Genomic DNA, 27,265 nt, shown 5'->3' on the forward strand with positions numbered 1-27,265 from the left:
CGCATCATCTGCACAGCACGCCAATTTCTCTTCTTCTTAGAACCTCAAAAACCGGCTTTACGCATTTGGAACGAGAATCAAAGACCCTTTTGGGAATCCGCTCAATAGGCGACGAATATGTTGCTTGCGAATGTGCCGTTGGGGCTGTGTTTTCTGCTCTGCGGCGCCCTTTTTGGAGTCAACGGCGAAGGCAAGTCGATTGAATGCACACGCGCGCTTTCACTGACTAGTAGTGTAGATTTAACGTTCATCGCGTCTCCTTCCCGGCAGACGATTTCTCTGCATTATTTTCTTTATATCCCAGTTGATTTTTTCCCGACGTTAGAGTTATATGGTCTGAACCAGCGCCGGCCTACGTCGCGATTCTTCAAAAAAAGGCGCATTCCTGAGAGGATCCGCCCGCATTCCTTATTAAGGCGAATGCGGAAGTGGGCGTCTGTGCTCAATAATTAGAGGAAATTGCGTAATTTGCTCAGTTACTAAGTAGAACGTACCACGGTAGCATAAGCTTGTGATGCATTAATATTTTCGTACCTGAGCTGCTTGGTAAATTCAGAAACGACCTATCTGATGTTCAAGTGGGGCTTACATGACACTAGCGCGTCTTTATCTAGAAAACTCGACAACTGACGCACCTGCAATCCCTTCAGGACCGACTACGTCAGAACCAACGACTCCTGGTCCTACAAGTTCTTTGTCGAGATTTATGTCGTCGGTAATTTGACTTTTTTTCAGATATTGACGATTGTGCGTCTTTTTCATGCAAGAACGGAGGAACGTGCTACGACGAGATTGACTCTTTCACTTGTCATTGCCTTCCCGGCTACACTGGAGACTATTGCGAGACCGGTGAGAGTTTTTAGATGATATTATTTGTAATTTGTTGCATTTTTTGTTACTTTTATAATTCAGATATTGACGAATGTGCCTCTTTTCCATGCAAGAACGGAGGAACATGCTACGATTATACCAACTATTACGTTTGTCAATGCCCTCCCGGCTTCACCGGAGACTATTGTGAGACAGGTAGGAGTTTTGTTGATGCTGATATATTTTCAGCCTTATTTAATTCTTTAATTAAATCCCTGCTGTCTTCAGATATAGACGAATGTGCGTCTCTTCCATGCAAGAACGGAGGAACTTGCTACGACTATATTAACTATTTCACTTGTCATTGTCCTTCTGGCTATACTGGAGAGTACTGCGAGACCGGTGACAGTTTGTTCATGATGATGTTACCTTCAAAATAATTTAATTTTTTGTTTTTAAATATAGATATTGACGAGTGTGCGTCGTTTCCATGCAAGAACAGTGGAACGTGCTACGACTATATTAACTATTTCACTTGTCATTGTCTTCCATACTACACTGGAGACTATTGCGAAACGAGTGGGATTTTTACAGCTGGCTCTGCTGATATCATGATTTTTTATTTCATCTAGACGTTAGCGGTTGTGCGTCTTATCCTTGTCAAAACGGAGGAACCTGTACCGATGACATTGGCGGATATACGTGCGCGTGCATTTCAGGTCATACCGGTGAAAACTGCGAAACAACGACTCTTCCAACGGGACCGACTACTCCAGAAGCAACGACTCTTCCGGTAGCAACAACTCATCCGGTATCAAACACGCCAGAAGCACCAACTCCTGAAGCGACTACGCCAGAAGCCACAACTCCTCCGGAACCGACTACGCCTGAAGCACCAACTCCTCCGGAACCGACTACGCCTGAAGCACCAACTCCTCCGGAACCGACTACGCCAGAAGCCACAACTCCTCCGGAACCGACTACGCCAGAAGCCACAACTCCTCCGGAACCGACTACGCCTGAAGCACCAACTCCTCCGGAACCGACTACGCCAAAAGCCACAACTCCTCCGGAACCGACTACGCCTGAAGCACCAACTCCTCCGGAACCGACTACGCCTGAAGCACCAACTCCTCCGGAACCGACTACGCCAGAAGCCACAACTCCTCCGGAACCGACTACGCCAGAAGCCACAACTCCTCCGGAACCGACTACGCCTGAAGCGCCAACTCCTCCGGAACCGACTACGCCAAAAGCCACAACTCCTCCGGAACCGACTACGCCAGAAGCCACAACTCCTCCGGAACCGACTACGCCTGAAGCACCTACTCCTCCGGAACCGACTACGCCAGAAGCCACAACTCCTCCGGAACCGACTACGCCAGAAGCCACAACTCCTCCGGAACCGACTACGCCAGAAGCCACAACTCCTCCGGAACCGACTACGCCTGAAGCACCAACTCCTCCGGAACCGACTACGCCAGAAGCCACAACTCCTCCGGAACCGACTACGCCTGAAGCACCTACTCCTCCGGAACCGACTACGCCAGAAGCCACAACTCCTCCGGAACCGACTACGCCAGAAGCCACAACTCCTCCGGAACCGACTACGCCAGAAGCCACAACTCCTCCGGAACCGACTACGCCTGAAGCACCAACTCCTCCGGAACCGACTACGCCAGAAGCCACAACTCCTCCGGAACCGACTACGCCTGAAGCACCAACTCCTCCGGAACCGACTACGCCTGAAGCACCAACTCCTCCGGAACCGACTACGCCAGAAGCCACAACTCCGGAACCGTCTACGCCAGAAGCCACAACTCCTCCGGAACCGACTACGCCTGAAGCACCAACTCCTCCGGAACCGACTACGCCAGAAGCCACAACTCCTCCGGAACCGACTACGCCTGAAGCACCTACTCCTCCGGAACCGACTACGCCAGAAGCCACAACTCCTCCGGAACCGACTACGCCAGAAGCCACAACTCCTCCGGAACCGACTACGCCAGAAGCCACAACTCCTCCGGAACCGACTACGCCTGAAGCACCAACTCCTCCGGAACCGACTACGCCAGAAGCCACAACACCTCCGGAACCGACTACGCCTGAAGCACCAACTCCTCCGGAACCGACTACGCCTGAAGCACCAACTCCTCCGGAACCGACTACGCCAGAAGCCACAACTCCGGAACCGTCTACGCCAGAAGCCACAACTCCTCCGGAACCGACTACGCCTGAAGCACCAACTCCTCCGGAACCGACTACGCCAGAAGCCACAACTCCTCCGGAACCGACTACGCCTGAAGCACCAACTCCTCCGGAACCGACTACGCCAGAAGTAACAACTCCTCCGGAACCGACTACGCCAGAAGCAACAACTCCTGGTCCCACAACTCCGCAACCAACGACACCAGTAGTGCCTTCATCAATGGCACCAACAAAAGCCCTTAATTGCAGCAGTAAATATTTATTATTCTTGACCTCTTTACCCTAACACTTTATTTAGAAATCGTCATTATTATCATTGACTGCTATACGCGCCAGCGTATTTACTCAGCCTATGTATCCGTTCTTGTTCTCAGTGCTGAAAGGGTGTATCCATTGATTACTGTATATTCGGTTAATGGCGAAGCTGAAGTGAAAGTTTCTTTCGAGACTACTCTACTTCTCGTCGTTCGTGCACCGGGCTATTCTACAGTGTCGAGAGTTTATGTTTCGTATTGCTACACAGGTATTCACAAATGTTCGCATTTTGCCTAAGAAAGATATATGTTTATAGGAAATACTATCGTCATTATTTTGAAACGGCGACTGGAGATCGTCTCATTCACATATAATTCATTATCGCCGTTTTCTCATGTGTCCACAGAATTTTCGCTGTCGCTTACTCTCAACTTTCCACCGGACGCTCTTGATGTTCCGACAGGAACGTCTTTGCAGCTCAGCTTAAATGTCATTGATCCATTTGATGACGTTACTTTTGCTCCGCGACTACTTGCCGAAACATTTACCGCAGAACGAACATATCTCGACAGTTTGGCACTGGGTGACATTGTAATTACAAATGCCGAGACAAACGAAACTGTTGGTCTGAAGCGACCTGTTGAGCTTGTTTTCCAGCTCAACGGCACAGCAAATGTAACGGACGGCGAGTCAATTCCCGCGTGGTCGTTCAATGAATCACGCGGCGTTTGGATGGAAGAAGGTAACGGCACAGTTTCAGTGTCTCCTGGAGGTGATATTTCATGGAGTTTCAATGCAAGTCACTTGAGCTGGTGGAATTGCGATAGACCGTGGACAGATAAAAACTGTATCAACGTTACCGTGAGACATATTCAGAATGGAGACGCCTCTCCATCGCCGCTCTCTGGCGCTTTGGTCAGCATTGAAGGAGTCTCTTACAATTATAACGCGGAAACGCCGACTACGCTGACAGGGGAAACGTGCTTGGAAGCGAAGAGAGGAGAACTGAGCACGATTCGGGTGATTCACTCTGTTTTTGAGTACGACAGCGACGAAGTGCTCGTATACGGTTCACCGTCTCCGTCATTTTGTGCGCTCAATTCGTTTATCTGGGCTCCAAACGTACTTGGCGTTGGTGGTGAATGTGAGGAAGTGAACATACTTTGTAAGAATTGCTCATTTTATTTTCTTAGTATGCGCTGATTAATTAAGCTTTCTCTTTTTAGTTGCCGATTGTGGGCCCTTGGATGATCCTGCGGATGGTTCTGTTGATCATCGTACGACGGTGTCCGTTTATGGCACTGTTACTGTTATTGCTACGGCAACATTTTCGTGCGATTTGGGGTTTGATCTTTCTGGCGAAATTGAACTTACCTGCCTTGAAAGTGGACTATGGTCTGGACCCAGTCCGATATGCCGTAAGCTGACTACAGACTTTCCTTGAGTTGGTAATCTACTTTTTCTCGTTTTTTTTTGCAGAGCCAATTGCTATTCCGACCGCACCACAGACAACGGCTCCGACTACGCTAGAAACGACTCCTCCTCTATCAACTGCGCAAAACGTAACTACATCTCCCGAAACGACGACTCCTCCAGGAACAACGGCTCCACCGGAAACGACAAGTCCCCCGAAAACAACTGGTCCTCCGGAAACAACGGCTCCTCCAGATACAACGGCTCCACCAGTAACGACGGGTCTTCCGGAAACAACGGCTCCCCCAGAAACAACGGGTCCTCCGGAAACAACGGCTCCCCCAGAAACAACGGCTCCTCCGGAAACAACGGCTCCTCCGGAAACAACGGCTCCTTCAAAAACGACGGGTCCACCGCAAACGACGGCTCCCCCAGAAACAACGGCTCCCCCAGAAACAACAGCTCCTCCGGAAACGACAGGTCCTCCGGAAACAACGGCTCCTCCGGAAACAACGGCTCCTCCGGAAACAACGGCTCCTCCTACAACTCCGGAGCCAACGACAACAGCAGTGCCTTCATCAGTAGCACCAACAGAAGCCCTTAATTGCAGCAGTAAATATTTTATGATCTTTTCCTCTTTACCTTGAATATATATTTAGATATCATCATTGTTATCATTGACTGCTATACGCGCCAGCCTATTTACCCAGCCTATGTATCCGTTTTTGTTGTCAGTGCTGCAAGCGTGTATTCACTGTTCACTGTTCATGCGGTTCATGGCGAAGCTAAAGTGAAAATTTCTTTCGAGGCTACTCTACTTCTCGTCGTTCGTGCACCGGGCTATTCTACAGTGTCGAGAATTTATGTTTCGTATTGCTATACAGGTATTCACGAATGCTCGCATTTTCCTAAGAAAGTTATATGTTTATAGGAAATACTATCGTCATTGTTTTGAAACGGCGACTGGAGATCGTTCCACTCACATATGATGCGTTGTCGTCGTTTTCTCATGTGTCCACAGAATTTTCGCTGTCTCTTACTCTCAACTTTCAGCCGGACGCTCTTGATGTTCCGACAGGAACGTCATTGCTGCTCAGCTTAAATGTCATTGATCCATTTGATGACGTTACTTTTGCTCCACGTCTACTTGCCGAAAGATTTACTGCAGAACGAACATATCTCGACAGTTTGGCACTGGGTGACATTGTAATTACAAATGCCGCGACAAACGAAACTGTTGGTCTGAAGCGACCTGTTGAGCTTGTTTTCCAGCTCAACGGCACAGCAAATGTAACGGACGGGGAGTCAATTCCCGCGTGGTCTTTCAACGAGTCACGCGGCGTTTGGATGGAGGAAGGTAACGGCACCGTTTCAGTGTCTCCTGAAGGCGATAAATCGTGGAGTTTCAACGCAAGTCACTTGAGCTGGTGGAATTGCGATAGACCGTGGACCGATAAAAACTGTATCAACGTTACCGTGAGACATATTCGGAATGGAGACGCCTCTCCATCGCCGCTCTCTGGCGCTTTGGTCAGCATTGAAGGAGTCTCCTACAATTACAACGCGGAAACGCCGACTACGCTGACAGGGGAAACGTGCTTGGAAGCGAAGAGAGGAGAACTGAGCACGGTTCAGGTGATTCATTCTGTTTTTGATTACGACAGCGACAAAGTGCTTGTCTACGGCTCACCGTTTCCGTCATTTTGCGCGCTTAATTCGTTTATCTGGACTCCGAACATTCTTGGCGTTGGTGGTGTATGCGAAGAAGTGTACATACTCTGTGAGAATTATTCCTTTTTTTGTTGTGATGCGCTTTTTTATTTAACTTTCTTTTATTAGTTGCCGATTGTGGGCCCTTAGATGATCCTGCAGATGGATCTGTTGATCATCCTACGACGGTGTCCGTTTATGGCACTGTTACTGTTGTTGCTACGGCAAGATTTTCGTGCAATTGGGGATTTGATCTTTCTGGCGAAATTTTACTTACCTGTCTTGAAAGTGGACTATGGTCTGGACCGAGTCCGACATGCCGTAAGCTTACCTCTGATGAGTCATTGATGAGTCATTGAGTTGGTAATTTACTCTTTGCTTTTTTTTGCAGAGCTGATTGCTACTCCGACCGCACCACAGACAACGGCTCCGACTACGCTAGAAACGACTCCTCCGGTATCAACTGCGCAAAACGCGACTACTCCTGGTCCAGCAACCCCAGAAGTAACTACTCCTCCAGAACCGACTACGCCAGAAGCAACAACTCCTGCTCCTACAACTGAAGAAGTAACTACTCCTCCAGAACCGACAACGCCAGAAGCAACAACTCCTGCTCCTACAACTGAAGAAGTAACTACTCCTCCAGAACCGACTACGCCAGAAGCAACAACTCCTGCTCCTACAACTCCGGAGCCATGTATGAAGTGCAAGCCGCCGCCGTTCTCATTGTCTCCGCCACCAAAACCACAGCCTTTCAAGAAGTGTCTTTCAATGCCATGCCAAAATTCAGGGACATGTACTGAAGAAGAGTGTGGATACAGATGTGATTGCGTAGCTGGTTTCACTGGGATTCATTGCGAAACAGGTGCTGTACACATGTTTTTATTATACAATTTGTACTACATCACAGTGAATCTGTTTGTCCGTTGCGAAAATGTTTTTGCATTTATCTGTTTTGAACACGAATTAGTGTCATTATATTCTCTTTTTCAGATATCGACGAATGCGCATCTTCGCCTTGCGAAAATGGCGGAACTTGCTTCGATGGAATCGACTATTTCACGTGTCAGTGCATTGCAGGCTACACCGGAGACCAATGCGAAACTAGTAATGATAAGGATTTTATTGTTGGACAATGTGCATTAGTGAAAAAATTAATTTTTCTATAGATATCGACGAATGCTCTTCTTATCCTTGCGAAAACGGGGGAACGTGCATAGATGAGATTGACTATTTCACTTGTCAGTGCATGGCAGGCTACACCGGAGATCAATGCGAAACGAGTGAGTGCATTTCTGATTGTCTCTGTTGATTTGATTGATATCTTTTTGTTTAGACTTCGACGAGTGCGCGTCATTTCCTTGTCAAAGTGGAGGCACATGCACAGATGGCATTGACGGCTATACTTGCGTGTGCATCGCTGGTCATACCGGCGACAACTGTGAAACAGGTATTTTTCTAAGGTTTTTAAGTTTACGTTCTCAGTTGGGTTTTTTAGATATTGTCGAATGTTCGTCTGATCCGTGTCAAAATGGCGGAACCTGTGTTGATCAAATCAATGCTTTCACGTGCATTTGCACGAGCGGATATACTGGAAACGTGTGCGAAACAAGTGAGGAATTATAGTTATTCGTCGATGTTCGTGAACCTTCGCGTGAATTTTCTAGATATTGATGAATGTTCGTCTTCGCCTTGTGAAAACGGAGGAACTTGCGTCGATGGAGTTGACGTGTACACGTGTGAATGTATGGCTGGTTATACCGGAGACCAATGCGAAACGAGTAAGAGTTAACTATTCATGATTTTAATAATTCAATTTAGGGTATTGGGTTCTTCTTCTCGTCTTCAGATATTGACGAATGTGAATCTTTTCCGTGCACCAATGGAGGAACATGCATTGATGGAATTGACTATTTCACATGTGAGTGCATTTCAGGCTACACCGGAGATCGATGCGAAACTGGTAATCTTTGCATTCTTAAGCTATCTTATTTAATTAAAGAGACGTTCTCTTTATTCAGATATCGATGAATGTGCATCTTTTCCTTGCGAGAATGGCGGAACTTGCTTCGATGGAATCGACTATTTCACGTGTCAGTGCATTGCAGGCTACACCGGAGACCAATGCGAAACTAGTAATGATAATGATTTTATTGTTGGACAATGTGCATTAGTGAAAAAATTAATTTTTCTATAGATATCGACGAATGCTCTTCTTATCCTTGCGAAAACGGGGGAACGTGCATAGATGAGATTGACTATTTCACTTGTCAGTGCATGGCAGGCTACACCGGAGATCAATGCGAAACGAGTTGGTGCATTTCTTTTTGTGTCTGTTGATTTCATATCTTTTTTGTTTAGACTTCGACGAGTGCGCGTCATATCCTTGTAAAAGTGGAGGCACATGCACAGATGGCATTGACGGCTATACTTGCTTGTGCGTTGCTGGTCATACCGGCGACAACTGTGAAACAGGTATTTTTCTAAGGTTTTTAAGTTTACGTTCTCAGTTGGGTTTCTTAGATATTGGCGAATGTTTGTCTGATCCGTGTCAGAATGGCGGAACCTGTGTTGATCAAATCAATGCTTTCACGTGCATTTGCATGAGCGGATATACTGGAAACGTGTGCGAGACAAGTAAGGAATTATAGTTTTTCGTCGATGTTCGTGAACCTTCGCTTATCTCGTGAATTTTCTAGATATTGATGAATGTTCGTCTTCGCCTTGCAAGAACGGAGCGAGTTGCATTGACGAAGTTGACATGTACGCGTGTCAGTGCTTGGCTGGCTACACCGGAGACCAATGCGAAACTAGTACTCATTTATTTTTTCGAAAATGTGTTTTAGTGAAAGAAAAAATTATTATTTTAGATATCGACGAATGCTCTTCTTCTCCTTGCGAAAATGGAGGAACTTGCATAGATGAAATTGACTATTTCACTTGCCAGTGCATGGCAGGCTACACTGGAGACCGATGCGAAACGAGTGAGTGCGTTCTTCGTTGGATCTGTGGATTTAATTTTTTTGTTTAGATTTCGACGAGTGCGCCTCTTATCCTTGTCAAAGTGGAGGCATATGCACTGATGGCATTGACGGTTATACGTGCTTCTGCATTCCCGGTCATACCGGCGATAACTGTGAAACAAGTATTCTTTTTTAATGCTTTTAAGTTACGTATTAGCGTCATGTGTTTTATTCTAGATATTGGTGAATGTTTGTCTGAGCCTTGCCATAATGGCGGAACCTGCATTGATGACGTCGACGCTTTTGCGTGTATTTGCGTTAGCGGATATACTGGAGACGTATGCGAGACGAGTGAGGAGATATAGTTTCGTGAAGGTGTGTAAACCTTTGCTTATCTCGTGAGTTTTCTAGACATTGACGAATGCGCGTTTTCGCCTTGCGAGAACGGAGGCAGTTGCGTCGACGGAGTTGACATGTTCACGTGTGAATGTCTGGCTGGCTACACGGGAGACCAATGCGAATCGAGTGAGCGATTATTTGTCATGATTTATTTCTCTTATTTAGTTTTTCTTCTCGTCTTCAGATATTGACGAATGTGAATCTTTTCCGTGCACCAATGGCGGAACGTGCATCGATGGAGTGGACTATTTCACTTGTCAATGCATGACAGGCTACACCGGAGACCAATGCGAAACTAGTAAATTTTGTTGTTGGACAATGTGTATTAGTGAAAAAAAATTAATTTTTCTTTAGATATCGACGAATGCTCTTCTTATCCTTGCGAAAACGGGGGAACGTGCATAGATGAGATTGACTATTTCACTTGTCAGTGCATGGCAGGCTACACAGGAGATCAATGCGAAACGAGTGAGTGCATTTCTGATTGTCTCTGTTGATTTGATATCTTTTTGTTTAGACTTCGACGAGTGCGCGTCATATCCTTGTCAAAGTGGAGGCACATGCACAGATGGCATTGACGGCTATGCTTGCCTGTGCGTTGCTGGTCATACCGGCGACAACTGTGAAACAGGTTTTTTTCTAAGGTTTTTAAGTTTACGTTCTCAGTTGGGTTTTTTAGATATTGTCGAATGTTCGTCTGATCCGTGTCAAAATGGCGGAACCTGTGTTGATCAAATCAATGCTTTCACGTGCATTTGCATGAGCGGATATACTGGAAACGTGTGCGAAACAAGTGAGGAATTATAGTTATTCGTCGATGTTCGTGAACCTTCGCGTGAATTTTCTAGATATTGATGAATGTTCGTCTTCGCCTTGTGAAAACGGAGGAACTTGCGTCGATGGAGTTGACGTGTACACGTGTGAATGTATGGCTGGTTATACCGGAGACCAATGCGAAACGAGTAAGAGTTAGCGGTTCATGATTTTAATAATTCAATTTAGGGTATTGGGTTCTTCTTCTCGTCTTCAGATATTGACGAATGTGAATCTTTTCCGTGCACCAATGGAGGAACATGCATTGATGGAATTGACTATTTCACATGTGAGTGCATTTCAGGCTACACCGGAGATCGATGCGAAACTGGTAATCTTTGCATTCTTAAGCTATCTTATTTAATTAAAAAGACGTTCTCTTTATTCAGATATCGACGAATGTGCATCTTTTCCTTGCGAGAACGGAGGAACGTGCATTGATGAAGTAGACTCTTTCGCTTGTCAATGCGTGGATGGCTACACCGGAGACCAATGCGAAACGAGTTAGTGCGTTCTTCGTTGTATCTGTGGATTTAATTTTGTTTTGGTGTAGACTTCGACGAGTGCTCGTCTTATCCTTGTCAAAGTGGAGGAACATGCACTGATGGCATTGACGGTTATACGTGCGTGTGCGTTCCCGGTCATACCGGCGACAACTGCGAAACAAGTAACATCACTTCTAATGTTTTGAGGCTACGTTTAAATGATTTCGATGTTAGATATCGGCGAGTGTTTGTCTAATCCCTGCCAGAATGGCGGAACTTGCCTCGACCAAGTTAACGCATTCACGTGCATTTGCATGAGTGGATACACAGGAGACTTATGCGAAACGAGTAAGATTCATTACGTTGTTTACAACAGAGAGCATTTCATTTTTGTGATATTTTTCTAGACATCGACGAATGCGCATCTTTGCCTTGCAAAAACGGTGGAACGTGCATCGATGGAGATGATATGTACGCGTGTCAGTGTTTGTCAGGCTACACCGGAGACGAGTGCGAGACGGGTGAGAGTTTGTTGGTCAAGAAGTTTGAACATTATTACTTTTGCGTTTTTTGTTCTTTTGTCAGACATTGACGAATGTGCTTCATATCCGTGCGTCAATGGGGGAACGTGCACAGATGAGATTGACTATTTCACTTGTCAGTGCGTGGCAGGCTACACCGGAGACCAATGCGAAACGAGTGGGTGCATTTCTTGTTAAATCTGGTAAAATAGTTTTCTTTGGTTTAGACTTTGACGAGTGCGCGTCTTATCCTTGTCAAAGTGGAGGCACATGCACCGATGGCATTGCCGATTATACGTGCGTGTGCGTTCCCGGTCATACCGGTGACAACTGTGAAACAAGTATTCTTCTAGTGATTTTGAGTTACCGTATTAGAGTCATTTATTTATTTCTAGATATTGGCGAGTGTTTGTCTGTTCCGTGCCAGAATGGCGGAACCTGCATTGACAACATCAACGCTTTCACGTGCATTTGCGTTAGCGGATATACTGGAGAGTTATGCGAGACAAGTGAGAAAAAATACAGTTTTGCGGAGGTGTGAGAACCGTTGCTATTCTCGTGAATTTTCTAGACATTGACGAATGTGCGTCTTTGCCTTGCGAAAACGGAGGAAGTTGCATCGATGGAGTTGACATATTCACGTGTGAATGCGTGGATGGCTACACAGGAGACCAATGCGAAACGAGTGAGGGTCTATGGGTTATGATTATTTTCTCTTACCAAGTTTTTCCTTTTGTCTTTAGATATTGACGATTGTGAATCGTTTCCGTGCACCAATGGTGGAACGTGCATCGATGGAATAGACTATTTCACGTGTCAGTGCATGACAGGCTACACCGGGAACCAATGCGAAACGAGTAAGTGTGTTTCTGATAATATCATGTATTTGTACTCTAACTACCTACTGTAGAGCTATGTATTAAGTGCACGCCACCGCCCGCTTTCTTGCTTCCACCGCCAAAGCCAAAACTACGAAATGCGTGCCTTTCAATGCCATGTCAAAATTCGGGGTCGTGTATCGAAGACGGTTATGGATTCAAATGTGATTGCATAGCTGGTTTCACTGGAGTTCACTGTGAAACAGGTACTGCTTGTTTCTAATATGACATACATGTATTAGCGAGTCTGGTTGACCGCAACAAAGATATTTTATTGCGTTATTCTGTTATAAAAATCTAGAAGTGTTAATCTATTCTCTACCTTAGATATCGACGAATGTGGTTCTTCGCCTTGCGAGAACGAAGGATCGTGCATCGATGGAATCGACTATTTCACTTGTCAGTGTATAGGGGGCTTCACAGGGGACCACTGCGAGACGAGTTAGCAATACTTATTGTAGCGTTTATCATTATATTGTTCTCAATCTTAGATATTGACGAGTGTGCGTCTTTTCCATGCAAGAACGGAGGAACGTGCTACGACTATATTGACTATTTCACTTGCGGTTGTCCTCCGGGCTACACTGGAGAGTACTGCCAGACCGGTGAGAGTTTGTGGGTGATATTGTTGGTACATTTTATTGCTTCTTTTCTAATTCAGACATCGACGAATGTGCGTCTATACCTTGCAAAAACGGCGGGACTTGTATCGATGGAATCGACTATTTCACGTGTCAGTGCGTTGCAGGCTACACCGGAGACCAATGCGAGACAAGTAATTATAGCGATTTTCTACAATTTCGTCCATAGAGAGTTTTTATTTATTCAGATGTCGACGAATGTGGGTCTTATCCTTGTGAGAACAGCGGAACTTGCGTCGATGGAATTGACTATTTTACGTGTCATTGCATGGCAGGCTACACCGGAAACCAATGCGAAACGAGTGAGGGAGTTTTGGGTCTGATCATATTCAGCTTTTACATTTTTCATCTAGATTTTGACGATTGCGCTTCTTATCCCTGTCAAAATGGAGGCACCTGTACTGATGGCATTGACGGACATACGTGCGTGTGCATTCCCGGTCATACCGGCGACAACTGCGAAACGAGTACGATTCTTTCTTTTCGTGTACGTTGATAGGGATTTCGATTTTTGTAGATATTGGCGAGTGTTTGTCTGCTCCCTGCCAAAATGGCGGAACTTGCATCGACGAAATCGACGCATTCAGTTGCCTTTGCAGGAGCGGATACACTGGAGACGTATGCGAGACGAGTGAGATTTACTTGTTGTTTAGAGGATGAAACGTTCTCTTATTCTGTGACGATATTCTAGACATCAATGAATGTGCATCTTTGCCTTGCGAAAACGGCGGAACATGCATCGATGGTGATGACATGTACACGTGCCAGTGTTTGATGGGCTTTACCGGAGACGATTGCGAGACGGGTGAGAGTTCATTGTTTAAAAAAAGTAAAAAGTTGTATTTTCTCTTGTCTTCTTAAGATATTAACGAGTGTGCATCTTTTCCGTGCTCCAATGGCGGAACGTGCATTGATGGGGTTAATTATTTCACTTGTCAATGCTTTGCAGGATACACAGGCGACCAATGCGAAACGAGTGAGCGAAATGTGCTACAACGTGTAGCTTTAATCTATTCTCTAACTTAGACATTGACGAATGTGCATCTTTGCCTTGCGAGAACGGGGGAACGTGTTTTGATGAAATTGACTATTTCACTTGCCAATGCATGGCAGGCTACACTGGAGGCCAATGCCAAACAAGTGACATTATCTCGGTTGGATCGGAAATGATTTTATGTTTATGGTTCTTTTGTTAGACTTCGACGAGTGTGCGTCGTTTCCTTGTCAAAATGGAGGCACCTGTACCGACGGCATTGACGAATATACGTGCGTGTGTTTTCCCGGTTATACAGGCAACAACTGCGAAATTTCGGCTGTTTGCACCAGTAATTTTTTGGCGTTCGGTTGTTTCTTTCTTCTTTTCTCTAACACTTTATTTAGATATCAGTGTTCTTCCTGTTGACAGCGATACGCGGCTGAGCGTTCTCTCAGCAAAGATTTCCGTTTTTGTTGTCAATGCTGAAAGCGTGTATCCATTGATCACCAACGTGTCAGTTGATTCGATACTAGGCATCGCCGAAGTGGAAATTTCCTTCGAGGCTACTCTTTTACTACTTGTCCAAGCTCCAGACTATTCTACGGTGTCTAGATCGTACTATTCGTATTGCTCTCCAGGTACGTAGTCAGAAGTCATTTTTTTCTATGTACGTTACGTGTTTTATAGGACATTCTTTCTTTATTTCTTTGAAGCGACGACTGGAGGAAGATGAAATCGTTTACGACGCATCGTCTCCGTTTTCCGTGGTTGCCACAAAATTTTCACAGTCTCTCACTCTTCACTTTCCGACTGACGCTCTGGCTGTTCCGACAGGAACGCCTTTGCGGTTCAGCTTGAATGTCATTGATCCTTTCGACGGAGTAACGCTTGCTCCTCAACTTTTCGCTGAAAGATTGTCCACAAGAAATCGTGCGTATCTCGACAGTTTGGCACTCGCTGACATAGTCATTACAAACGCCAATACGAATGAAATAGTCGGTTTAAATCGATATGTTGAGCTTGTTTTTCAGCTGAACAATACAGCAAATGTCACTGACGGCGAGTTAATTCCCGCGTGGTCGTTTGACGAAGAACGCGGCATTTGGATAGAAGAAGGTAACGGCACCGTTTCCGTGTCTCCTGAAGGTGATATTTCGTGGAATTTTACTGCAAGTCACTTGAGCTGGTGGAATTGCGATAGACCGTGGACCGATAAGAACTGTATCAACGTTAACGTGAGTCATATTCAGAATGGAGGCGCTCCTTTGCCGCTCTCTGGCGCTTTGGTTAACATTGAAGGAGTCTCGTACAATTACTACGCGTCAGTTCCGACAGCACCGACCGGGAAAACGTGCTTGGAAGCGAAAAGAGAAGAGCTGAACGCGATTCAGGTGATTCATTCTTTCCTTTCTTACGACAGCGGCGAAGTGATTGTCTTTGGTTCATTCCTTCCGTCATTTTGCCCGCTTAATTCGCTTCTCTGGACTCCTAATTTAATTGGTTTGGTTGGTCAGTGTGAGGAAGTGAGCATTCTCTGTAAGAGTTTTTTTGTTTCTTTGTTGTTATGCCTTGAACTAACTTTTTGTCTATGTAGTTGTCGATTGTGGGCTGTTGGATGCTCCGGAGAATGGATTCGTTGTTCAGCCGAAGACAGTTTCTGTTTATGGCTCTGTTATTTTTGTGGCTACGGCAACGTTTTCATGTCAATGGGGTTTCGTTCTGTTTGGCGAAAGGGAACTTACCTGTCTTGAAACTGGGCAATGGTCTGGTCCGAGTCCCGTTTGTCGTAAGTTGAACGCAAACTATTCTTCGATTGATATTTGAATTTTTATCTTTTTGTTGCAGAACCAATTTCAGCGGCGCCAACGACTCTGGGACCGACTACACCGGAACCAACGACAGAAGGGCCAACTACACCAGAAGCGACAACCAAAGCTCCTACTACTGCTAAGCCAACCACTCCAGAACCGACTACACCAGAAGCGACAACCGAAGCGCCTACTACTGCTGAGCCCACGACATTTGGTCCAACTACAGTTGAGCCAACTACTGCAGAACCGACTACACCAGAAGCAACGACCGAAGCTCCTACTACTGCTGAGCCCACGACATTTGGTCCAACTACAGCTGAGCCGACTACTCTAGAACCGACTACACCAGAAGCAACGACCGAAGCACCTACTACTGCTGAGCCAACGACATTTGGTCCAACTACAGCTGAGCCAACAACTCCAGAACCGACTACACCAGAAGTAACGACCGAAGCTCCTACTACTGCTGAGCCCACGACATTTGGTCCAACTACAGCTGAGCCAACTACTCTAGAACCGACTACACCAGAAGCAACGACCGAAGCACCTACTACTGCTGAGCCAACGACATTTGGTCCAACTACAGCTGAGCCAACTACTCTAGAACCGACTACACCAGATGCAACGACCAAAGCTCCTACTACTGCTGAGCCCACGACATTTGGTCCAACTACAGCTGAGCCAACGACTCCGGGACCGACTACACTGGAACCAACAACAGGCGATATTAACGAATGTCTTTTCAATCCCTGCCAGAATGGTGGAACATGCACCAACCTTCCTGGCTCGTTTTTCTGCACCTGCGTAGGAATATTTGCGGGAGATCGTTGTGAAATAGGTACGGAGATCCTAAGAGGACTTTACTTTACCTAGCATAAACAACAAATTAAATTAAAACTTACCGTATAATCCAACTTTAAGCTCCACTTAGAAACGTCATGATATATTTGACCTAATATTATTTTGTGTTTTTTTTTCAGAGGATCCGAATCTTTATCCGTTTGGCCCAGGTCAGGGCGACAGCAGACTTCCAAGATCTGACGACTCTACATCTCCTCCCATTTTCTTACCCGCGTGTTTTCCTTTTGGAAGAGCAAGACATCGTTTCGCCTACGTACGTACTTCATTTTATAGTGATCGTTTCTTTGAATTTGTTGCTTCATTTGTATAGGTCTCTAACAACGGGCTTGTATCATTTGACGAAGCTTTCGCCAGCGCCTTTCCAGAACAATTACCAGTGTCAGGTTTCCCGTCCATTGCGGCGCCATTTTGGGCCGATGTCGATACGCGTCGCGACGGCAACGTTTTCTATCAAGTCTACACAAATTCTCTGTCAGAAATACTTCAACGAGCAAGTGACGACGTGAAAACGTTTACCGGCACAACGTTTATCGCCACGTGGGGTCTCGTTGCGACGTGGGATCGCGTACCGAACTTTCCAGACGGTCGACCCAACTTCCAGGACACTCTTTCGTCACTGGTAAAAAAAGAGGCTATACTAAATGCAAATATTTGAATATGTTTTTCAGCGCAATACGTTCCAAGTTGTGATCGTCTCAGACGAGCGTACGACGTATGTACTATTCAATTACCCGATCGACCATCGACTTCAGTGGATCGGTCGTCCCGGTCAAAATCCGGCGGTCGTCGGATACATGGCGAATGATTTGAGCACTTTTGAAAGTCATCCGTTATCTGGTACGGTCTCTGTTCTTTCAGTCGCTTCCTTGTCGAACGTTGGCATTACTGGTCGGTACCTGTATCGAGTCTCGCTGGCGGGGAATCGATGTGAAAATCGAGGCCCCTGTCTTGATTGGTATTTCCGAGACATTGCTCTATATGGATCGTTCCCATTTTGGCATCTGTTTGTTCAACCGTGTCCGTGCACGTTGTTTCAAGCACGTACAGATTTCAGATTTGTTCAAGTTTTCTCTGCCGAAGATCAGGCGCGCGGTCGAGTGTGCTTTGTCTCGTTCTTTGGTGGTGTCAACGGTCAACAAGCGGAATGCTGTTATCGCTCGAATTTCTTCTTTTTCATTCCGTTTTTCTTCTTCGGGGTTGGAGGTGGAAGGTTGATTACCCAGCCACCTTTGGCTGGCTCAGCCAATCGATTTCACTCGTTTTTCAATCTGTTAAATCATGAACAATTCGACGTGATACCGTATCGACAATGTTGCTTTGATACAGATCTCTGCAATCTGTACTTCGAGCGACGTCCGCCACCGCGGACGTGCATCAGACGATTTCCAATCTTTTTCGTCTGGGGATTTGGCGAACCCCATTTCACGACACTAGACGGCAACGAGTATACATTCAACGGACTCGGCGAATATCGCGTCTTCAAATCAGCCGACAATCGATTTGAGTTCCAGGGTCGGACACAGCTTTTTGACAACTCGACGGCAACTGAATTTTCGGCATTCGTCGGACGGCAATTTTCGACTGGTAGCGATGATGGCTCGACAACAGTACACGTGGGCCTTGTTTCGGCGACAGAACTCCGCATCATGGTTTGCTGCTACGCTTCTGACGCTCCGCTGACGGAATCACTTAGCGCGTTTGATGGATCGTCGTGGCGCGACGTGTCAGATGAATTCTCCGAATTAGCGCCCAATGGCGTTCTCTTATTGGACAACGTTATTTTGTCACGTGGGGAAGAGAATGGATCGCTTGTCATGTCGTTCTCATCCGAGGTTACTGTTAGTATAACGGCACGAAGTGGTCTTTTGTCATATGTCTTGGGGTTACCGGATTCGTTTCAAGGTGAAACGCGAGGTTTGGTCGGTCGATGGGACGGAGATAAGACCAATGATTTTGTGTCTCGTTCGGGCGAGGAAATCTCCGTTAACTCAACAAGCCGAGAAATTCACAACCTATTCGGAAAAACATGTAAGTACCATAAGTTATGTATATAATTTTTTTAATGAAATGGTATAGGGCAACTGACGCAGGCGGAATCTTTGTTCTACTACGAAGTGGGAGAAAGCGTATCTACGTTCTCTGATCCCGATCACGAACCTACTTTTATTGATGAAGTACCGCAGAGTCGCTACACATCCGCCCAAAGAGATCAGTGTAACAGCGATCCACCGTGTCTATTCGATCTTTTAGAGACTGGAAGCGAAGATGTCGCTCTGACGACTCTTCAAGGTCGCGCTGGCGTAGCAGAAGCATCTGTAATCCAAAGTGAGTTGTTCAGGAGCCACTCTCTTTATATATGTACATGACGCATAATCTGTTACACTTACACTTTCTGCGTTTTAGTGAATGATCCTCCTGATATAGTCGGCGCCGACAACGGTACGTTTAGAGCTCAACTTTACGTCGAGTCTGTGTATCACTTTAACGTTACTGATGTCGGAGATAATTTCACTGTGTCTATTGAACGGAGTCCATATGAGAGCGATTTTACGTTGGAAAACGACGGAAGCGAGTACCAATTGCGTTGGACGCCTGGAGACGTCGGTTCTGTCAGTTTCACTATCATCGCCAATGATAGTAAAGGTGCCGTTAGCGAACTTCGACTCCTAGTGAGACTTTGCCCCTGCGCTTTGCAAAACGGAGCACAATGTATGGAAGTTGATACCGACGGTGGTGACGATGGGTTTATACTGGAAGACTGTCAATGCGGTCAAGGAAAGAGCATTCGACTAATGGTTCTAGTTTATTACTGAAATCTCATTTTAGGTTGGAAAGGAAGTTTCTGTGACGTTGACCAGAACGGGTGCCTCGATCCGGGCTGTCCGATTGGCACTAATTGCACAGACATTCCTGCTCCTGGGACGGGTGCAAATTGCACGGACTGTCCTGACGGCAGTGAACTTGAGGGTGGAAAGTGTGTTGGTAAGTTGTTTTTCGTTTATGGTATTGCTTTATCTTGACCGTCGTCGCGTGTTCAGATATCGACGAATGTGAAGAAAATTTGGACAACTGCAACCAGACGTGCATCAATGAAGCTCCTTCTTTTCGCTGCGAGTGCACTGGCGGATTTCGATTGGAGAATAGTTTTGAATGCACTGGTAAAAGCTGTCAATTGTAGTATATATTAGTGGTATTGTGTATTAGATGTTGACGAATGCAATGAACTGAGACCTTGTCAACAGCTGTGTTTGAATACTCCAGGGTCATTTTCTTGTGGCTGCTTTGATGGTTTTATACTCGGTGGTGACAACGAATCGTGCATTCGTACGTTTTTCTTCTTAGAAGTTTTGGCACCTAACTACCGTTTCTTGATTTCTCTAGCTACTGAAAATTGCACGAACCCAAATCCTTGTCAGCAGATCTGCTCAAGAAATGTCACTGATGGATCGGAAACGTGTAGTTGTTTCAAAGGATTTCTATTAGATGTCGATAAGCAAAGTTGCTCTGGTATATTGTGGCAATATTTTGAGGGTGACTGTCGTCTAATTTGTATCTTTTAGATGTTAACGAATGCGATGAAGGACTGGAAAACTGTGATGACATCTGCACTAATGTGGAAGGAGGTTTTGTCTGTTCGTGCAGTCTTGGATTCCGCTTAGCACCTGACGGACACAGTTGCTCTGGTTAGTCAAAGGTTTTGTTATTTTGGGCTTTCTTCCTATCCATTGCTTGTTTCTAGACATAAACGAGTGCATAGAAGCAAGCAACAACGGAAGCGCGTGCCCGATTATTGGACAGTTGTGCACAAACGTTGAAGGAAGCTTCGATTGCACTTGTCCTCCTCTAACAGAGGAATTCAACGGAACGTGTGCAGGTACACTGACGCCTTCTCCAATGAAACGTTTGTTAGTAGATTTCGATTAGTTATTGACGATTGCGCATCGAGTCCTTGTCTAAACGGAGCGGTGTGCACTGACAAATTAGGCACGTTCACGTGCTCATGTTCGTCTGGATTCGTTGGATCTCAATGCGAAAATGGTACGAATTAGCGCAGTTTCATCTTGTGTTAAAGTACTGTTCAATTATAGATTTGAACGAGTGTCTTTCTATGCCATGTACAAATGGAGGTACATGTGAGGATCGGCGAGCCTCTTTCTTTTGCTCTTGTCCTCCTGGTTTTACGGGAGATACGTGTAACGAAGATACGGATGAGTGCTCGACCAATCCGTGTCTTAATGGTGGAACGTGCAATGATCTATTTCTCGATTTCACGTGCAACTGCAGTCTAGGCTTTACGGGTCGTACATGCGATATAAGTGAGTCGAGTTTGAAGTGGCTACTCTTTTGATTGACGGCTGAATTCTATATGTTTCAGACATCAATGAATGCGAAAGCAGTCCTTGTCGCAATGGTGGAAGTTGCGAAGACTTTATTTCTGAGTTTAGGTGCAATTGCCTTGAAGGATTCACAGGACCTTACTGCGACATAGGTTAGGATTTTAAAAAAAGTAGAAAATAGTAATTTTTTATTGCAGACATCGACGAATGTTTGTCAATGCCGTGTCAAAATGGCACGTGTTCCGATCTCGTAAATGAATTTCTTTGCGAATGCTCTGCTGGTTACACAGGCACATTTTGTGAAACCGGTGAGAATAGTCATTTAATTCTTTTTAGGTTATTAAGGGTTTTTAATTTCAGAAATTAATGAATGTGATCCAAGTCCGTGTCAAAATGGTGGAACGTGTACTGACAATATCGGTAGTTTCACTTGCAATTGCCCACCAGAATTTGGCGGTTTGCGATGCCAACTAGGTACATAATCAAAACAATCATTTTTTGACGTATAACGTCCCTTTTCAGGCGAAGCTCGCTGTTCGTCCCTCGTTGAGAGCTGCCCCGATTTCATTTCGTGCGCACAACGAGTCTTTCCTTGTGACTCACCCAACTATATCGATACGTTCCTATCTCCTGCTTGTCGTGCAAGCGGAAGTCGCGCCTTCGGCACGTGGGGGAGCAAAGTCTTAATCTGTCTGGCGAACTTGACGAGCAATACTATTGCCGACGTTTACGGTGTCAATCGCACGGTTACGCCGTTTGCCGAAGAATGCCGTCTCGTTGACCATCGTCTGTTCAATGGCCTCGGAGAATGCGTACCGAAGGACGATCTTTGCAATACCATTTTTGAACTGGGCGATGCGTTAGCTTTGCGAGACATTTTGGAGGAATCGTCGACTTATCGCGATGTCAACTTTGACATAATGCTCGACATTGTGCGATCATGTCCGGCTAACTCAACAGACGTTGGTGAACTTAAATCTGTTTTGGAGAAGGAAGGTTTTGTGATATGTGGTCGGATTGACACTGCCCAGAACTTGGGATCGCCAACAATAATTAATCTGCTAACATCGGTATTAGAAGACTTAGTTAGTGGAACTGGTTCTTCGTTGCAGTTAAGCAATGATGCATTGTTGGAATGCGAAAGTCGGCGAAGGAACGGTGGCAACCGGTTCCGCCGATCAGTCAACGAAACATCAGGTGTTTTTGGGGTTCTCAGCAATGGCACCAATGCTACCAGTCTAACCGATTATTGCCAAGCACTTAATAACAGTCAGAGTGACAGTAATGTCACCGTTGAATGTCCTGAGTGCGGTGATGGAATTCTCCAAGTCGAAACTGAAGAATGCGACGATGGCAACAACGTCGACGGAGACGGTTGCTCGTCCGCTTGCGTACTCGAGGATGGATTCGGGTGCCAAGTTCCAGTGGGAGGACTAACCAATTGTTTTAACCAAATTTGTGGCGATGGAATTCGAGTTCCCGGTGAAGATTGCGATTCCGGTTCCAGTGGCTTCGGCTGCGATTCGTTCAGCTGCACTATACTAGACGGTTTTGTGTGTCCGGTCAACGACGAATTCAACGGGCCTAGTCAGTGCTTCAATTGCGGAAATGGGATTCGTGAGTTTTTTGAGCAGTGTGACACGCTGAATGGAACGGGAAAAGACGGTGACGGCTGCAACGACACGTGTAGAGTCGTTGATTTCTTTGCGTGTGCTGGGGCGCTGGGAGAAGTAAGCGAATGCGAACACGTTGCTGTCGATTTTAACGTCGCTGATAATACGACACTGAATCGAACCGTTCTGTCTCGTGAGCCACTTTCGAGGGTTTGGCTTGCACCAAAAGAAGAGAATCTAGACACATCTGCATTGGGGAATGAGGTTCTTAACTTAAGGAAAATTTATTAATATCGATTTGGCTAATTGACTTTTTAAGGACTGGAGAGAAGTAGTCGTTGAATTGACGAATCCGGCGAGCTCGCTCGAATTTGTGCGTTCTGGTTTTTGAAGGTTTTGCTTTTTAACATTATTTCTGCGTAGGTTTCCTTTGTTCCAGACCTAGCCGCTTTTGTGGGAAGACTTGACAATGATGAAAGCAGTGCCATCCTTGAGCTTCTTACGTCGCGATTCACGCTTTCCTCTGGCGCGTACGTTAAAATTGCAAAATGATTTTTTGAGAGATTGATTGACGCTCTAAAATGATTTTTAGCAAAGGGATAATTGTTCGACGAGGCGCGAATCCAAGCAATTTGGCGCACGTACTTCTTTCTATTGGCTTTGTCAACCCTGAAAGCGATCCGGATTTTTATCAAAGGTATCTTATACGTATTGAATAGCTTTCCTTGTTATACTATTTTGTCCTTTGTTTTAGAACAATTCTTGTTACGGTCATTGATTCAAACGGGTTTTCTACTCCTGTGATCGGCGTGACAGTTAGATTTGTTGGAAAGAACGACGACGCACCTGTCTTAACAATCGGAAGTAAAGTTTTTGCTACTGATATAGAAACAACTCACTGTAATTTCTTTTTGAAGCGCCTGTTATACGATACGAGGAAGGCAGTCAAACTTCTATTGATGTCACCAGCAATTCACTAACTCTTACGGACCCGGATCATGAAATGTAATATTTTATTTAATTTTTTTGCTTTGTTTAACTGATTTTATATTTTCAGCCATCTTATACAATCTGCCACGGCGAGAATTTTGTCAAGTGGAAGTGGGATTTTGTCAATTAATGATAACAGTGAAGTAGTTGAGACAGAGGTAAAAGTTCTGAGCAGCGTTTAGTTCGCCGCAATTATATTTACGAACGTTCTACAAGGTGAATGAGGCTGGGAAATTGATTTCTTTCACTGGAAATGCATCGACTGTTGTTTTTCAAGCTCTTCTCAACAATGTCACATACAATAATTCGTAATGCAATGCATAGATAATTACTGTGAAGTTTTATAATATTCAATTTCAGGGAATCGGATTTTGAAGGATTGGACGACGTCACTATCGAGTTTGAAGTATTTGACGGGAAGTTCAGGACAACTGCCACTGTTCTGTGCGTCTTCCAAAAAGTGGCTATTATTAATTCTATAGCGTTTTCTTCAGCGTCCGGCTAATTGATTTTAACCTTGCTCCGGTCGTAACATTGACCCAAGACGAATTGCTTTACACAGAAGGACATCCACCAAGTTTTCTCCCGAATGGTAGTGTCACCGTAACGGATGCCAATGACGTGAACATGACGGGGTAATCCTTCTTTAATTAATTCAACATCTTATCGTGACGATTTTAACAATATTTTCTTTTTCGATAAAGAGCAACGGTTAGACTTGTGAATGGGCACGATGGTGACGGGTTGGTTTTGAATTCGTCTGTTGCGGCGGCCTTTGGTATAAATATAGAAAGTGACAGCCAAAATCAGTTTGTGGTACACCTGAAGCGTGTCCGTACAGAGACGTTTTCTGTATGTTTTTGTCCTTTCGCAGAGACTATATGGAAGCGCTGGAATCAAATATTACGAAATGGTGTTGTCGTCTTTCGGTTTTGTCAACAATTTGAGCCCTCCTGTCAATCTTTCGTCAGACACAAGGTGGTTATTATAGAATTTTTATTGCGATTTCATAAATGACTTGTGTTGAAAGAATGGCTTATGTGACTGTGGACGATGGGCAGAACAGCAGCGCTCCAGCCATACTTCGCATCTTGGTCACTCCTGTGAACGACGGTCCAATTCTACGTTTTTCGCAGTCCAGTCATCCTCCTCAGTTTGCTTCACCTGCAGATAGATCTCATTCGATTACATACATTGAGAACGGAGCGCCTGTAACCATCTTTCCCATGTCTACTATACTGATTGATGTGGACAGTTTCTTTGCTGGCAATGCGACGCTTTCATTCAGCTCGTCTCGTGCTGGAGACATCATACTCGTCGATGGAGGCGTTGCCAGTGGACACGGAGTGACCATTGTTGGATCGGGCACGGAAGTTGTTTATCTGAGCGGCGTCGCCTCTTTGGCTGCTTATCTTGAGGTACAAGTTAGCGTACGTTTGTTTCTCTCTTTACCTTCCTTTTTAACTGTAGATATTGCGTTTGGCCACGTATGACAACACCGCCTCTGAACCAGCGAGAGTCTTGTCTCAGATCACTGTTACTGTTTGGGACAAAGAGGGATCTGCAAGCTTGCCAGTATTTGTGAACGTCTCCACCGTCTTTGTCAATGATGGTCCGCAATTGGATTTGGGCGTCGGGATAGGAAATGACGATCGCATAAGCTTCACAGAGAATCAGAACGTTGGCCAGCACGTCGTCAGTCGACCACACGACGTCCTTATTGACGATTCAATTGAAGGAAACAGCATTTCCAAAATGACAGTGGAATTGACGTAAGAAACTGCACTGGCGAAATCTATGTGAATATTATCAGATATTTTTGCAGATCAATTTATCCTGACAAGCTTGATGCCAATGAGTACATTTTCCTACGAAATCCGGTAGGATGTCCCGGCCTGACGGTGTGTATAAAAAATCCAAAATTGTAATTTTGTAATTACGATGTCTTTTGTTAGTATGAACCCGATCGATCAAGTAAACTTCTCACATTCACCGGTGAAGACAGTGGCAAGGTCTGTTATATAATCGTCATTCTACACAATGGTGCTACTGAGCAATGTTTTCTTTCTCAATGTAGATTTATGCATGCGTTGTTGGACGTTTATTTTACGCGTCTGCGGCTGCCGAACCAACAATTTTCATCAGCGACGTTTCTCTTGTGAAAATTGGTCGCAAGGTGTGGTTTCATATATTTAATTCCTATTGTGCGATTAACCTTCATCTTTAATAGATCGTTTTTACAGTTGTTGACAACGGGCAACCACCGGCAAACAGCAGTGCAGTTTCACATGTAGACATCATCACTATCAACGACAACCCACCGGATTTCTTGATCCAAGGTGGAATGGAATGCGTTGCTGAGAAAAACAGCCGTCGTCGTCGTCGTCGTGACGTGGAGGAGAAAAAAGAGTTTAGTGCAGATATGCGCACGGAGGCGTTCAGTCAAAAGCGAAAGGTTCGTATAATTAAGTATTAAATTGAAGCGTTCTGAAAATAATTTTTTGTCTATTTCTCTAGAGAGTTCAAGTGACGTCTGTTCAAGTCGAAGAGCCATCGAATGACGACGTCCTTCCGGGCACAACTGTTATTGTCAAGTTCTCACACGACACAAATACGCCGCCAGTTCTAAGTCGATCTCAGTTGATGAAACTTATCAGCTTCTTACCCAAACACTTGAACGATGTTCCTGCCGTTGGCTTGTGGGATGACAATCGCACTTTGGCAATCGTTTTTCCAACTGGCGCCTTCTACCCTGGCGGCGTGGCTCCAGTTCGAGCAAAAGATATTACACTCACGTTCGTGAATAATAATCACGGTAAATTGTGAATTATTAGTCTGCGTGTCTTTATGCATATTGTCTCTATAGTCGATCCGTGTGACTCGAATCAGTCGCAGGACGACGGCGTGTTTCACTCTTCTGGAATGCCATGCCGTGTCACTGGCACGTATGGCGTGACGTATGAGAAATCTTCCTTATCAAGAAAGAAAGCCGTTGTCGTTGACGAGGAGACGATTATCGTCGACTGGGTTGTCGTGGCTTTCGCGATGTTGGTCATTTTTGTTACGGCTGTCGCCGCAGCAGTGATTGGTTGGCGTCACAAAAGGTGCTGTGTATTTTTTAAGAATTTATATCACTCACGTATTATATCTTTATTTCAGAGTTCGTCATGGGTACTGAGCAGTGACCAGAAACTTCACGCTGAATGCTTATTCGCTGTTTTTGTTGTTGTTTTGCGCCTGAGTAGTAACTTCTGTTTTAGGTCATTATTCGTCTGCTGAAGTGATGATGCATTGGATGTTTTGCGCAACATGTCCCTGTGCATGCCTTCTCTCGCAACGTTTCTCCATATAGGGTGGGTGGCTTTGCAAGGAAACCGAAGGAAAAACTGTTGACCCTTCACGTGTCTGCGCCAATTAACATTAACAGCACGTGACGTGCTCTGAGAAATAAATTCTTTAGAAGGACCAGCTAAGGACCAGCTAGCTGTCGACTTCTCTCTAGACAGACTGTAAGCGTCACCTCTCAACGAACGAGTGTTTACGTAGAAGTTGTAACAATCAGCAATACTGTTTAGGAGATC

At 45.3% G+C, this 27,265-nt stretch overlaps 2 protein-coding genes across 2 annotated transcripts; both read left to right on the forward strand.

Moving 5' to 3' along the window:
* On the forward strand, window positions 1-3,227 carry LOC136198182 (proteoglycan 4-like). Its single transcript, XM_065988088.1, has 8 exons — window positions 1-190; window positions 615-680; window positions 736-849; window positions 913-1,026; window positions 1,099-1,212; window positions 1,276-1,389; window positions 1,443-3,148; window positions 3,180-3,227. The coding sequence occupies exons 1-8, from the start codon at window positions 118-120 to the stop codon at window positions 3,225-3,227; spliced, it is 2,349 nt and encodes a 782-aa protein (XP_065844160.1). The 5' UTR covers window positions 1-117.
* Window positions 2,601-26,994, forward strand: LOC136198185 (uncharacterized). The gene is made up of 91 exons (XM_065988091.1): window positions 2,601-3,269; window positions 3,317-3,541; window positions 3,590-4,438; window positions 4,500-4,691; window positions 4,753-5,298; window positions 5,346-5,570; window positions 5,618-6,466; window positions 6,526-6,717; window positions 6,788-7,261; window positions 7,390-7,503; window positions 7,566-7,679; window positions 7,733-7,846; window positions 7,895-8,008; window positions 8,064-8,177; window positions 8,246-8,359; window positions 8,418-8,531; window positions 8,594-8,707; window positions 8,758-8,871; window positions 8,920-9,033; window positions 9,096-9,209; window positions 9,267-9,380; window positions 9,428-9,541; window positions 9,597-9,710; window positions 9,771-9,884; window positions 9,943-10,056; window positions 10,113-10,226; window positions 10,276-10,389; window positions 10,438-10,551; window positions 10,607-10,720; window positions 10,789-10,902; window positions 10,961-11,074; window positions 11,125-11,238; window positions 11,291-11,404; window positions 11,464-11,577; window positions 11,642-11,755; window positions 11,805-11,918; window positions 11,973-12,086; window positions 12,149-12,262; window positions 12,321-12,434; window positions 12,488-12,661; window positions 12,783-12,896; window positions 12,947-13,060; window positions 13,117-13,230; window positions 13,285-13,398; window positions 13,450-13,563; window positions 13,614-13,727; window positions 13,788-13,901; window positions 13,959-14,072; window positions 14,123-14,236; window positions 14,293-14,421; window positions 14,477-14,710; window positions 14,760-15,608; window positions 15,667-15,858; window positions 15,918-16,721; window positions 16,864-16,997; window positions 17,055-17,363; window positions 17,413-18,772; window positions 18,821-19,069; window positions 19,148-19,517; window positions 19,569-19,726; window positions 19,783-19,902; window positions 19,949-20,068; window positions 20,126-20,251; window positions 20,305-20,427; window positions 20,484-20,618; window positions 20,669-20,782; window positions 20,833-21,060; window positions 21,120-21,233; window positions 21,279-21,389; window positions 21,442-21,555; window positions 21,604-22,958; window positions 23,014-23,067; window positions 23,118-23,224; window positions 23,287-23,391; window positions 23,449-23,558; window positions 23,612-23,699; window positions 23,752-23,842; window positions 23,901-23,992; window positions 24,045-24,128; window positions 24,179-24,319; window positions 24,389-24,500; window positions 24,559-24,662; window positions 24,715-25,102; window positions 25,155-25,456; window positions 25,510-25,585; window positions 25,640-25,696; window positions 25,762-25,860; window positions 25,915-26,139; window positions 26,202-26,499; window positions 26,551-26,788; window positions 26,844-26,994. The coding sequence occupies exons 1-91, from the start codon at window positions 3,239-3,241 to the stop codon at window positions 26,860-26,862; spliced, it is 18,441 nt and encodes a 6,146-aa protein (XP_065844163.1). The 5' UTR covers window positions 2,601-3,238; the 3' UTR covers window positions 26,863-26,994.
* The last annotated feature ends 271 nt before the right edge of the window (window positions 26,995-27,265 follow it).

Source organism: Oscarella lobularis, chromosome 18 (genome assembly GCF_947507565.1).
Source record: "Oscarella lobularis chromosome 18, ooOscLobu1.1, whole genome shotgun sequence".
In the NCBI taxonomy this organism is placed as follows: domain Eukaryota; kingdom Metazoa; phylum Porifera; class Homoscleromorpha; order Homosclerophorida; family Oscarellidae; genus Oscarella; species Oscarella lobularis.

Coding starts and splice junctions, on each gene's coding strand:
- LOC136198182 (XM_065988088.1), top strand. CDS start 118: ATGTTGCTTGCGAATGTGCCGTTGGGGCTGTGTTTTCTGCTCTGCGGC. Junction 681..735: donor GTCAGAACCAACGACTCCTG/GTCCTACAAGTT, acceptor ACTTTTTTTCAG/ATATTGACGATTGTGCGTCT. Junction 1,027..1,098: donor CGGAGACTATTGTGAGACAG/GTAGGAGTTTTG, acceptor TGCTGTCTTCAG/ATATAGACGAATGTGCGTCT.
- LOC136198185 (XM_065988091.1), top strand. CDS start 3,239: ATGGCACCAACAAAAGCCCTTAATTGCAGCA. Junction 10,903..10,960: donor CGGAGATCGATGCGAAACTG/GTAATCTTTGCA, acceptor CTCTTTATTCAG/ATATCGACGAATGTGCATCT. Junction 20,619..20,668: donor ATTCAACGGAACGTGTGCAG/GTACACTGACGC, acceptor GATTTCGATTAG/TTATTGACGATTGCGCATCG.